The following is a 14,125-nucleotide window of genomic DNA, read 5'->3' as shown; positions in this document are numbered from 1 at the left end:
AGAAAAATCCACACACAAGGACAGATGGCCAAAAGATGACTGAAACACCACTAGCAAATGCAGGAGTACTGTTAATACCTGTCAGGGCTCTTGCAACAAACAGTTCTGGTTTCTGGTTCATGTACATCACAATGTACAGCTGCATTTCAAGTACTGGCTATGGCTAAAAATGAGGAATTGTCTTAGAGCAGTGCCACGCACAGTAAGGGTCTCAGCAAAGCTAAGAGTCTTGCAACAAGCAGGAATAGCCCTTGCTCTCCTCTCCTCCCCCTAGTGAAAGCACTGCCTGCCCAAAGCACTGCTAAGTGCTCCATCTGATCATCATTCTTTTTAACCATTTCTTTTCCTTGGCAAATCTTCACTTATGTTCCTGTTGTGTGCATAATGTTCTGTAGGTCCTAGGAAGCTGCCACTTGCAGCAGAACTGATGGACGTGTGGGATGCTTTACATGCTGTTCAATAGTTTGCAGGCACTCTGTGAGATCCAACCTCAACTGGTGCAGGAACTCCTGGGTTGTGCCAGGGTTGCTGGGCACATGTCGCTGTTCAGGGGATCCAATTCGTGCTAGATTGCACAATGTGATCTGTTCTGTTCCTGCTTCTGGGTGCCAATTGTCCTTGACTTTTGTGTGAGCTTCATGCGTATGCTTGGCAGATTAGCTTAGTCCTGTGATGATTCATATCAAAGAACCCTAGTGAAACAGAAGACAACCTACAGATGTTGATCAAAGGTCTGAGGTTCTGCCTTAATGTTCTTTTGTTTACAGGTTGAATTAGCATTTTATAAAGCTCTAGTGGCTATTGAAGCAAATTATTTCAGAGAACTGTCATTATCTGCCCCCATGGAGGAACCAGATTGTATCTTGGCATGGAGTAATTACTTAATGGATTGTTTTCATGGTGGGGAGTATGTGCCCTTATCTATAGGTGAACCTTCCTTTCCCAGAGATTGATTTAATGTTACTTCTGAATGACCACAGTAATGGCATGGCCATACCTTGATGTATACTCTAAAGGGATAAATGCAGTTTTCTGAAGTAAGTTTTGAAATTGGAATTTGCTAATGCACAAGTTTTGGGCTTAGAAGTATCATTCCCACTAATACAGTATTTGTGACATAGTCATAGAAGTGCAGCATGTTACTCTGCCCATGATACTCTAAAAAGCAGAAATAAACCTGTTGGTAGTGCTTTTATTTGTGGAGGACATTCACTGAACACCTCGAGATTTCAACATGAAATTTTGGCAAAAAATGTTGTGGTGAGGCATATGGTGTTTGATATGAGCGGTGGCACACACACGGGCTCCTCTGGGAGCTGAGTTTCTTTGAGTACAGCTGGAATCACAACTTCTGTGGTTTGAATGCCCCAAGTGTGGTGTGCTGTGCTGTGTGAACAGCTGCAAAGGCAGTAAGTGTGTCACTGGTTCAATAATCAGTTCCCATTATCGCAGCATAAAAAAAGTGCACATCTCTTCTAAAGATGTTGTCTCTCTGAAAATATTTTATACCACCTGTGAATCTGATTTGCTGTTCCTTCACATACATACTTCAAAACTCATTCTTCCTGTTTACTGGTATAGGCAAAGTGGGTCTGAGATGTGTCCAACAGAGATCCTGCTGGGGACACCTTGTAGTCCTGCACTTAGCCAATTTAAATATAAAGAAGCATGTTTGCAGTGAATCTGCTCTGCACTCATTAAAGCAGCTGAATTCTCACTCAGTGAGTGTTTGAAGTCTGTCTGAGTGTCTAGAAAGGTACGAGCAAAGTCTGTAGGAAACTCTTATTCACAGCTCTGTGAAAGATCAGGACCGTGATGTCATGGCATTATTATTTTGCCATTATTTTCTTTGGATTCTTTCTCGCCTCTGGTTGTCAGAAGCTGTGATTTCTGTATGTACTGAGGAGAGAGTCCAATAAAACCTTGGAAGTCCACAAAAAATGTCTTGTATTCCTTTAGATAGACACACGCTTTTCCAGAGCCAGTATAGACATTGCTTGGGTTTCTTTGCTCTCAGAAGCTGTACCACAGATGATATTTACCAACATAAGATAAAAGCAAATTTCTCATGCTAAAAGTTGTAGGTAAAGTTAACACTACTTGTACATTTGCTTGCTGTTTATCTTGGGCTTCAAAATATTTCATAGGCTCTGCTATCTCTGGCATTAAGACTAAGTAGATGTCAGTACCTCAGGGAAAACAACATGAGAATAAAAACAAAATAGGTTTATTCTTCCTGATGAGAAGCACCAACTTAAAAGACTACAAATTGGATATAGGTGTGCATGTATATTTATTGGGGGTGGGTGCTTTATTTGCAGTAATTAAAATGTAATTATATAGTTTGCTGCATAAATAGCCTCAAGGATAAGTAGAGTGTGTCAGACATCCATTTATGCATGTGGTAAAGGTTAATACTATTTGTTCTCAGTACATTTAGTCTTTGCAAATCATGTGCTGACATGCATCCCATTTTGATATCTGTTCACACACTCTGGTAATGATGCATAAAGCAGAAACTCATGCCTGTGGCATTCATTAGGATTTAGTAAATTGAACTTTTGTGTAAAGATCTTAGAAAATGGCAAGGCACAAAACGAATGTCACTTGCTGCTAATTTTATCTTCCTTCACGCACTCCTTTCTGGAGATTAAAGCATGAATCAATTCACTACTGAAAGTTATTTCAGCTCACATGGCACATATCGGGATGCAGGAAAGCAAGTACATGTTCACAACTATTCCTTAGGTCTCTCTGCTGGAAATGTAACCTGTTAAGCTACTGGATTTCTGCTTAAAAGAAGTAAAAATAATTAAATAAAGTAATTGACTGGTGAATCTTCATTAAATACAAGTACTGAAATAAATAGTACAGCAAGGTAATTGACTGCGTATGTAAAGTAGCTGTAGATAATTGACATGACCTTCATTTAATGAGCCTGCTTCCCATTATGGAGATGCCTGCCACAATTCCATGTCCTGACTCTAGCTGTAATTGTTGGACTTTATTGGAGTATGAAGTAGGTCACTTTTTCCTGAGATCCAGTCCAGTGGGTGACCTCTTTTCATTGCCATGGCCTCACTGTGCTGCATGAAAGCAGAGAGGACATTCTTGTGGCCCTGAGAATGGACAGTGTTCACAAAGCTGGTCTCTAATGTGATTTCTGGTAGACACACCTCATGTCATGAGGGAGCAGTTTAAGGCTTGCTCTCAGGGAGGCTGATGTGTATCTATGTTGTGCACGTTAGTGGGTGTACACTGAATGGAACAATTGGAATAAGGCTTCTTCTTCTAGAGAGGTCTGCAATCTTTTATGCCCAGAGATGTGGCTGAACAGGACTGCAGAAGGGAAGGGTTGCAGCCTTTACTTGTTGTTCCTAGAAGGTGTGGAGTAGAGACCTGAACCTCCTACACCTGAGAAGGGAGGGAGAATGAGTGTATTGTAGGACTACAGGCTGATGTTGTAATGTCAGTGATTTCTTTTTTTTTTTTTTTTTTTTAATTGTTTGTTTCTGGGTGCACATCTTACTACAAGTAGTCATGGCTGCACTGTTTGTCTGGCATTCAGAAATATTGATGCCCTCAGAACATGTACTATCAGCCAGGCTGCTCCAGTTAAGAAAAAGTCAGCACTGGTGAGCCTCCATGAAAAATAGTGGCTTGGTCTACCAGCGTAGCCTCAGGCATGGATGTACACAGAAATGTTGGGGCATCTCCATGCAAGGCTCTCAGTAGTGGATATGGCCAGCACAGAAAGGATCAATACCTTGCTCAGTAGTAGCAGGTTGGGAAAACAGGAAAATAGTTTTCTCCCATATTCACAGCCCAGTTCCCCTTCCGCGCAGGTTGGCACACTGACTGGCTCATAATCAGAATGATGTACACAATATGTTAATGTCTGGGGTTCACAAGACACTTAATGTAACAGGACAAGCAGTATCTTTAATCTTTGCAATACAATGAAGGTTTGGTGGTTGGAGAACAGAGAGGAAAAAGACTGGAAGCTGCCATTCAAAGTGTTTCCAGCAACCCTATTGGTGCTACATTGGGATATTAGTCCTCCCTCATTAAGAAAGAGATGAACCATGCTGTTGTGGTTTGATGCTGGCTAAATGCTGGCACCCATGAAAAAACTCTTCACCCATTCTCCTCTGCTATAGTTGAGCATAGCCTCTGGGGGAAAGAAAAGCCAAAGGGGCTCATGAGTTGAGGTAGGGATTGGGAAAAAATGCTTTAAGGGCAAAATAGGCTCAAAACTTAAAAGATATTAAAAAAATCACTTCTGTGGCTGGTTTATTCCCTCCTCATCAAAAAATCAAACCAGGTAAAACCAACACACATGCATTTGTGTTTCAGTTCAAGAGTAGCTGAAAGGTAAAGCGAGAGATCTTATTCTGCTACAGCATGTTAAACTAGTTGATTTTTAGAAACTGCTAATACAAATTGCTGTGGTCTCTAAAATGAAGCTCGTATTAAATCACTTGATATAGTTTTGCTGCCGAAGATAAGGACTATGTATAGTGCTCAAGTTGCTGTCAAGATAGAGAGAAGAATGTTTTCACATCCTGCTTCTGGAGTTCAGCTTAGTCTGGGGCTCACTTGCAGAGTAGTAGATGTTTGATCTGTGGTTTCTTGCTGGCAATATTCCTTGTATCGGCACTGCTAAAGCTTATTTTGACATTCTGTTGTACAGTTTGAAATGGGAGGAAGAGGGTTGGTTTTTAAGCAGTATCATCAGTATGTTATGTGGGTAATGCTTGTCTAAAAATGGTTGGTTTTCAGAGTTAAGTTGTACACAGTTTCTTGCAACTTCTTGTGAGTGAAGGCGCACAGCTGCTGCTCTGTTTGCACCCCATGCAAGGTGAACAACCCAGTGACAGTGGGGACATGTGCCCTGGTCCAGGGGTTCTTCTCTCCTTTGTTTACCTATCTGACTCAAAAAGCGCTGGTCAGCTTCAGCTGGTGTGCTTCCCTGCTGGGTGCAAACTTCTCCCTGCTCTGTGCTTGGTTGGTGCCCTTTGTGCCCTCTCTCTTGTGCCCTGCGTGCTCAGAGAGACTCTGTCCCACAGGGTCAGGAACTGGCTGGGACCGCTGGGCACTGCTTCCATAAAAGTAACAGGAACTTGGTTAGCAGCCAGAAGATCTGTTTTCTGTTCATTGCTCTGGTGGTCACAAAGTGTGATGTGATTGTTTGGGGTTCTTTTCATTTTGGGTTTTATATTAAACAATTATCTGAAGAGAGAGTGTATAAATATTATTTTTTTGTTCCACTGGCTCTGCATTTGTATGTTAGCTGAGCTACCCATTTCAAGACATGGAGAGTTGTCTCATGTCTCATTTGGTAGAGTAGCAATCTTTTTCTTTCTTTTTAAATCACCTCTGTAATGCCTCTTTTCCTCCCCTTTGAGGATGAAATCTGACACTCCCTGAAGAGTGTTTTAAAAATCCCAACATGAAAAAAACTGCAAAATATGAATGTTCTGCATGGTTAGAGCAAACACTATGTTCTTATGAGTCACAGATGTCAGGTTTGTTTAATCTTAATAAATCTATGCCACGGCAACACTATTAAACAGGAAGAGGGGTGGAGGGATAAAGGAAGAGTTGTGCTGGGTTAGAAAGGATTCTTGACCAAATCTTGTTTAGTGGGGGTCTGGAGATGAGGGGGCATGGACATAAACCTGAACACTTCCCACCCTGCCTTCATTAAGTACTTTAAGGGCTACATTTTGGGCATTGCCTTTCTAGTGCACATTTCTTTTTATTTGTATTTTTTATGATAAATTGCCTTTCCATGTTAAGTCATAAGAGTACACATTTCCCACAGTATATTTGCTGGAGATAAAGTAAGTCTTTTTACACAGCACCCTGTTGGCAAACAGAAATAGGATTTACTCCAGTGAGTGTTGCCAAGTATGAGGTACTTCCAAATGAACTTCAAAAGCTCTGAAACATGCATTAGCTGCTTTTTCAAAAATGTGAACAATGCCATTGCTTTCTAGCAAACAGAACTGCTGAGAAGAGGGATCGGAAAGAAAAAAATAACAACTGGATGTGATAGATGTTGTAGTAGTGCTCGGGATCAGACAGAAGGCATAGCTCTCTGTCACTGCAGGATTTGGGGGCACTTCTTGTAACAGGACTTAAAGTACCTGCTCTGCATTTGAGGAGGAAGCAATTTCTACCTGAGGAGCCTTAGCAAAGCCCTTGGGAAGGAGTTCATGGGAGTTCCGCACATTGGGAGTCCTGACAGGAGTGAGCTGTGCTGATTCCAAGCCTGGTGAGGAATTTCCTTACCAGAACTCCTCTCTGGTGCTACCCCTCCTCTCTCAGTGAGGACAGAGATGAGCATACACATAAACCCGTGACGTGTGCCAGATTTTGGGGCAGAATGTGAGAGAAACAGGCAAACTGCTGTGTTTCAGCATGGCAGTAGGGCTGGTGCTGCTGGTTTTCATGATGGCCTGATTTGCCCACCTGAGAACAGGTGGTGTGGGACCCTGGAGAAGCACAGAGCAGTGGTTCTGCTACTGTCCCTTCAGTGTAGCTCTTCCCAGCTCTGCGTTCCAGCATGTCCTTTCCGTGCTGTTCATGTGGTGCAAGCATCTGTCCAGCTCAACTCTACTGTACTTGTCATGTTCCAGGCCATTTTCTTGTTCTGTATTTATATGTCTATACCTTCTAGGTTCAGATGAGAGACTGACCTGCTGAGACCTCAGAACTGTATGGCTTCTTCCTGTGTTTTGAACATTGCTTTCAAAACACAAATGGAGTTTATCCTCGTGCTGCTCAGTTGTTTGGGTTTTTTTTTTTTGTTTTGTTTTGGGGGTTTTTTTGGGGTTTTTTTGTTTTTTTTTTGTTTTGTGGGCAGAATGATGAACTATTTTCTGTCATAGAGAGATCCTCAAAATCAAGTATTTACATTTGCACTTGAAATGGAAATCTTGCCTTTCACAGCTGTGAAGCTGCCTTTTATTGCTGAAATTTTTTATTGCTAAATAGCAGTTCTGCTTTTGCTGTTACTTGGAAATAGTGTAATTGGTCAATAAATAAGGAGTCTGCATAGTACCTAATCTAATACTTGCTACAGAGATTTTAGTATGTAAGAACTGAGCTGCTGGGATCAGTGTTCCCTGTGTTGCAGCCTATGCTTTTTCTGAAACTCTAAATTAAAAGAACACTCTTTTACAAGAGTATACTTTATCACTGATAATGAGTTGCAACTGCATGCAGAACATCTCTGTAGAAAATGCGCAGTCTTGTGACAACTTGGGTGAATTTTTATTACTCCAAACCTTGTACGTTAATTTATTTTTCTTGGTTTTTACAGTTCCACCAAGTGAGAAGAGTGATGACCATCCTTTTCTTTACTATGGTTATCTCATACTTCACTTGCATGAAAGCTGCCCCAATGAAAGAAGCCAGTCTAAGAGGACAAGGCAGCTTGGCTTACCCAGGTCTTCGGACCCACGGGACTATTGAGAGCATAAATGGGCCCAGTGCCAGTTCAAGGGGACTGACATCGTTGGCAGACACTTTTGAACATGTCATAGAGGAGCTTCTAGACGAGGAGCAGGACATCCAGCCCAGTGAGGGAAACAAGGATGCAGACTTGTACACATCCCGAGTCATGCTAAGCAGTCAAGTGCCTTTGGAACCCCCACTGCTCTTCCTGCTCGAGGAGTACAAAAACTACCTGGATGCTGCAAACATGTCCATGCGGGTCCGGCGCCACTCCGACCCGGCTCGCCGTGGGGAACTGAGCGTGTGTGACAGCACGAGCGAGTGGGTGACAGCAGCAGAGAAAAAGACTGCAGTGGACATGTCCGGGGCCACCGTCACCGTCCTGGAGAAAGTTCCAGTACCCAAAGGCCAGCTGAAGCAATACTTCTACGAGACCAAATGCAACCCCAAGGGGTACACAAAGGAGGGCTGCAGGGGCATAGACAAGAGGCACTGGAACTCGCAGTGCCGAACTACCCAGTCTTACGTGAGAGCTCTCACCATGGATAACAAAAAGAGAGTTGGCTGGCGCTTCATAAGGATAGACACTTCTTGTGTATGTACATTGACCATTAAAAGGGGAAGATAGTGGATTTGTGTTGTATAGATTATATTGAGACAAAATTATCTATTTGTATATATACATAACAGGGTAAATTATTCGGTAAAAAATAATTTTATGGACTGCATGTATGACTGAAGTTTATACAGTACAGTGGTTACACAATCTATTTATTGAACATATCAATGACCTGAAGGGGAACAATAGTCATTTGCGCACAAGTTTAAACTAACAAAAAAAAAAAAAAAAAAAAAAAGAGGAAAAAAAAAAAGAAAATCAAGCGAACAAAAAAGTCTGCATTACATTCCTCCATAACATTGTGGTTTGTCGCCGTTGCCAAGAATTGAAAATATAAAATTAAAAAAAAAAAAGAATGAAATTGCATGCTGCTTCAATTGTGAATTAATGATAAACTGTCCTCTTTCAGAAAAATAAATTGAACCAAAACATTCTGTTTACATTTTAGACAGTAAGTATCTTTAGTCTGTTAGTATATATGTTTACTGCTTCTAACTTCTGATAGCGTTGAAATTAAAACAATGTCAAGGTGCTGTTGTCATAGTTTTACTGTTTCTCTTTTACTTTTGAACTCCCATCAGATTGAAAAACAAAAAATCATTACATTATTCTGGATTAGAAAAAAATTTGGTTTTTGTATGTTGTGAAGGTGTTTGCAATAGCAGTCCGACTACTGACAAAAAATAATAAAAAGAGGCAACTGAAAAAGAATGGTGATGTTCCACTTCACATTGTTGAACTTCAGGCTTAAAGACAACGCTTATTTAACTGTATGGCAACATGCTTTTTTGGTTGTTGGGGGGGGTGGTTTGTTGTTGTTGGGGTTGTTTTTTTTTTTTCTTTTTCAATTTTCTGTCTTTTGAGACATGCATTTGCTTATACCATGTTTGCTTGTATTTGAGAATTTTTTTCCCCCCTTTTCTCACTCTTGAGGGACATTGGTTGTGATCTTTAAGTATTTCATTTACCATAGAACTGGAGCTTGTCATATAGAGAATATTCTATAGAGTTCAGAGCAATTATTTTCATATAATAAAAGACCATGTTTGGATCAAATGTCTTGATGAAGCACGGTGAGAGTGTCACTAGAAAAAGGGTCTAGAAAAGAGGATGGTGGATCTGAAATGAGGCTGATTGTGTGGGGCTTTATAGCTCAGCCAGTTTGGGAACAAGTAACAGAGATTTGGGTTGACTGAGGCTGTCCCAGTTGCAGTCATTACTGAATGTGGTCTGTGCGTTATGTTAGCAAGAGCTGGCCATGTGCGTGGATGCCCTTCCCTCCAGAGCACAGCAGCAGCCCCAGGCCTGCAGAGCAAACTCTGGGGCATCTGTGCCTGAAGAAGCCCTGGAAACCGCTTGAGAATGGGACAGAGAGGAGCTGCTTCCAGCAGAGAGCAATTGGCATTGTGTTCCTGTGGCTCCACCTCTGCCAGCAGACTTACCTTATGAAACTAACACTGGCACTAAAAAGCCACTCTGGAAGTAAGTGAGGAGCAAGTATTGGAGGAGTTGGCTTAGCTTGCTTAGGCTCTGAGCTCTGTGATCCCCCTGTCCTGACAGAAGTATTGCTAAAAAGAGAGATTGTGAGGCTGAGAGCTGTGCACAGCACAGTGGCCATAGTGGGCTAAGAACTGAAATAGCTTGTTAGTAAGCTGACTGGAGGCTCAGGCTATATTTGTAATTCCTGGAGATTAAAAAATAGCTGAACAAGTAGGAGAATGCTGCAAAATATAATCTGCTTCTGAATGCTGTAGAATCTGTGTTCATTAAAACTTTGACTGGGCAAAGCTTACTGAAATATGTTGGCTCCAGTAATGCTCTTTGAAGAGCATATTTATCACTGATTTTATGTCATCACTGGTAGAAACCCGTGCTGGCAGCTAACAGACACTTTCACCTCAGTGATTTCTTCTGTTTTGGGTAGAAGGGCAGCCCCTCCTGAGGATAACTGCCTGTAAAGTGCCAGTGGCCATGTGCACACCAGACTGTGAGTGAGAAGAGAGGGTTGTGTGACCCACCTGAGCTTCAAACTTCAGCCTTTCCCATCAATTGATGATGGGGATTCCCACACAGAAAAAAGAAAACCAAAACCAACCCAAAACCTTATTGAAATTCTCAAAACTTCATCTACAATACTCTTCATGCAAATTAAATAATAGACTCAAAGAAGGTTTTGTGTTGGAAGGGACCTTAAAGATCATTTTTATCATGGGCATGTACATCTTCCACCTGACCATTTCATTCCCCTGGGGTCCCACCTGTGTGTGTGATGTAATTTGCATTCAGTAAACCCAGGGTGACTCAGGAGCTGTTCTCAGCAGTACTCCTCATCTGCAGCAGAGAAGTGCTGTAATGTTGGCTTCTCAAAACAAGGGCTGGTTGCTTTGAAGGAAAGGATGATGCTGATGTGTGAATAACAAACAAATCACTCATCTAGACTGGAAGAGAAAAGGTAGTCAGGACCTGACAGTAGTCAAATTAATATACAGGAATCAAATAACAACCAGTTCAAAGAAATTTCCAAAAGAGAAGTGTTAAAGCACAAACCATGCTACAAATAAAGCTCCTTACTTAACAAGGTTAACTGTGGCTATATCCTTTACTTACACATCCTCAGCTGGCACAGTGAGGGTGGTGCAGGTGTCACAGAATGAGGGCAGTGGGATGGTAGGTTCAGAGGGGTGAAGGACAGCCCATGTAGCTGGGGGCACTGAGGGGTGGAGCTCGGAGCCCAGAGAGCTGTGTCTGGCACCTACACCAGAGCCATATTCCCCAGAACATGCCAGCTCTGTGCTCAGTAACTGATCAATAACTGATATTATTGATATTGGCAATTAACCTGCAGCCCCATGACTCTGCCATGCCTGACCTTACATGTCCATGCTCACAGGCTGGGCAGTTTTAGTTAACACAGAGACAGAGAAGGGAGGGTTGGTTTTCCTTCACATCACTTCATTAAACTCTTAATTAAACTTCATTAAACTCTTGCTGTGGTCTGTTGGTGACAGAAGTATTCCATGCATGTCAGCAGGCCTAGTGTTGTGTTAAAGGACTCTTGCAACTGTAAGTTCATGTCTGTGGCCTTGTTTTCTATTATTCATCTTGTGTAACATAAATATTTATTGTATATTTATATAATTTTATGTTTTTTTGAGAAAATACTGAAATTGGCATTAAAATTTAAAAGCAACTGCGTCATATTGTAAATATAATTAAGCTATATTTAAGTGTACTGATTAACATAATATATGTTTAACTAGAGTTTTTTATGTTTTTAAATATATTTTCGAAATACATATATATATATATAAAATGGGGGTTTTTGGGGGACCATGTGACTTTTCTCTAATTGTAAAACAAACTTGAGTTTTACTATAAATATGTGTGTTCTTTGTTTTAAAACAATTTTTACTCTATTCTAGCAATAAAATCTCACTCGGAGGGCAGGTAGCCCCCTGTTTCATAGCTGGACAGTTAGCATTGTGAGGGGAGGGAGAGCAAAAATTTCCTTCTCATGAAAGCTGGGGATATTTGCAGAATGATGTATTTCCATTTCATTCTAGCACAAAAGTCCTCACGAACTAAAAGCCCATGAATGACATATATATGGTTTTACTCAAGTATAAAATAAAAAGCATAAGGGGGTGGGAGTTTCTACCCGTAGTAACTAAGGGATAAGTGAGACATAATAGTACCTGTCATGTATCTGATTTTTAAATGGTTATTTTAAAATGTACCTGATTTTAAATTTATATCTCCTGCACTGATTTGTGACCCCACAGAGTACTAGGGGTGGAATTCCTTGTATTTAACATCTTATTAGCATTTCTAAAACAATATTCTCAGTTACTACTACTGCCAAGCCTGTATATTTAGTTATCCCATAGACCTTTAATAATGAATAAATCCTCATCATGAGTAGAAAACTTTCATATAACTTAAGGAGGGGGGCGGGGGGGAGAACAAACCCAGACTCTTGCCAAAAAACCTATTGCTGCAGATTTTTCAGGAGCCCAGTACCAGCAATATTTCACAAAAAACTGAGGAAATTATGCTTCTGCAGATTGTCACTTCTGTTAAACACACCTGCATGCACATTGCTTTTTTATTGTCATCTTCACATGAGCTAACAGAAGCCGTGATGGATACTGAAACACTTGAGATGTGGATGAGCCCACATCACGTGCCTGTGCCTGCCCCTGCTTCTGCTTGGACCCTGCCTCCTTCCTGAGGCAGCTCAGAGAAGTTTCTTCAGCTCATTAAATGTATGTTGATGATATGACGAGGGAATGATGCCTAGGGAATGGAATGCACACACTCAAAATACATCTTTGTGCTGCTGAGGAAGACACAGGTGCCAGCCAGCCAGCCAGCCAGCCACTCTACTGAGTCCTAGCTCTGGAGGGGAAAACAAAGGTATTCCCATGGCTTTTCTCACTTGGAGAAAAAAAATCCATAGCTAGAATTTAAAATTACTCAGCAAAAAAAAAAATAATAGAAAGCAGTAAAAGATTTTTGAAGAGAAGTGAAGGCTACCCTGAAGTGTAATGAGAGGTGGACAAAGTTTATTTCAGTTTGTCCCAGGTGGATCTAATACATGGCATCCACAAGCTCCTTCCCCTAATTAAGTCCTCATTGAGGAGACACCTTCTGGCAGGTCAATTAAAATGAAAAAGTAATTGATGCACTTGCTTTGAGTAAATATAAAGAGCACTGATGTCTGACCTTATGAAGGAATTGGAGTTGTAAAGTCAGTAAGTGTCTGTAGGCAGTGTTTTGGAAGAGGAGATTTTTTTTTTTCCCTGAACTTTTTTTATACTTAGAGTTTGGTTTTTTAAAACATCTTGCTACCATTTTGAGTACTCAGAGACTGTGGTGTTGCTGTAAATCAGAGAATTTAGGGTGATAGATTTATTTTGATGCCTATGGGAGATGGACTGGAGATAGCACAAGTAATCCTGCTTTTCCACACCAGATCTGGGTTCACCTGTGGAATTTGAAATGCTTTTGGTAAGTCTTTCAAGTCTTTTAAATCCTGTTAGACAGTGGCATAAAGCACTTGGAGGTAAACTGCTCTTTGTCTCTACTGAGCCAAATGGCACAGAGCTGCTGGTTTTTGCTTTGCTGTGCAGTCTCTAGGACCTGTCTGTGACCTGCCCCATCCTCCACACTGAAGTACCGCATGTGTACACGTATTTATCTGGCTGTAAAATCACTCCTGCTGCTGCTGGCGTGCCTCTGTTGGTCAGGCTGTGGTGCTGACCCCATCCAGGACTGCAGCCACCCCACTGCTGCTGCAGGTCCTTGCTCTGTAGGAACAATGTGCAGAGGGAGCAAAGAGAGGCAGTTCCCAGGATTGCCAGTGCCTGGAAGGAACAGGGGCTTCCCTGCAGCCCAGAGTCCTCCCCTGCCTCACTGCAGACCCCGCTGAGCTCATCTGAGCAACAACTGGCAGTGTGCTCACGCAGGGACCACAGGGAGGAGGAGGAGGATTTGGCACGCAGCTGTGAGGCTTCTTGCCTAAATCCCCTCTCCTGCCTCTGCCAGCAAAGGGATGGCTTACAAGAAAGGATATGTCCTGCTGGGAGTGCAGAGTTTTGCACTTCCAGAAACAGCATCTCATGAGTCTGCACTCTGAAAATATTTCCCTTTGCTAGAAGAATCCTTTATCCTGTCCCTTCCTCCCCTTTAGTAAAAAAATCTGGTGTAGCTTAAGCCTACACAGTTCAAAGTGCAGTTCATGTGTGTAAACCAAGCTGCCTGCTCCTCTTATGTTATGTTAATTATAACAGCCTTTAAAACTGCTCACACTCTAAACAGGGGTGCAGGTACCTGGTGGACTAAATATTCCTTCAATTGTCATCTACACTGAGGGATTTTAATTATCTTGAGAAGGTTTCCACTTATAGTTTTCCCTGACCTTTAAAGACTGCTCTGCTAGGAGAATAATTTTTTCTCTAATCCCAACATGGTCCCTCATAGAAGTTCCACTATATTTGGACTCCAACCTTGGGAATCTGTTATTTCAAGGCAATATAAAAT

The 14,125-nt window shown here is 41.6% G+C and overlaps 1 protein-coding gene across 6 annotated transcripts in view; it reads left to right on the top strand.

Moving 5' to 3' along the window:
- Window positions 1–11,273, top strand: part of BDNF (brain derived neurotrophic factor) — a 40,197-nt gene extending 28,924 nt beyond the window's left edge. For 5 of the 6 annotated variants that reach the window (XM_012573739.5, XM_012573737.5, XM_072929369.1 and 2 more), the window contains exon 2: window positions 7,331–11,273. In XM_012573739.5, the coding sequence (XP_012429193.1) occupies window positions 7,331–8,092 (762 nt within the window). In that variant the 3' untranslated portion in view covers window positions 8,093–11,273. 6 annotated transcript variants of the gene reach the window in all.
- The last annotated feature ends 2,852 nt before the right edge of the window (window positions 11,274–14,125 follow it).

This window comes from Taeniopygia guttata, chromosome 5 (genome assembly GCF_048771995.1).
Source record: "Taeniopygia guttata chromosome 5, bTaeGut7.mat, whole genome shotgun sequence".
In the NCBI taxonomy this organism is placed as follows: domain Eukaryota; kingdom Metazoa; phylum Chordata; class Aves; order Passeriformes; family Estrildidae; genus Taeniopygia; species Taeniopygia guttata.
This window is presented reverse-complemented; position numbering and strand designations above follow the sequence as displayed.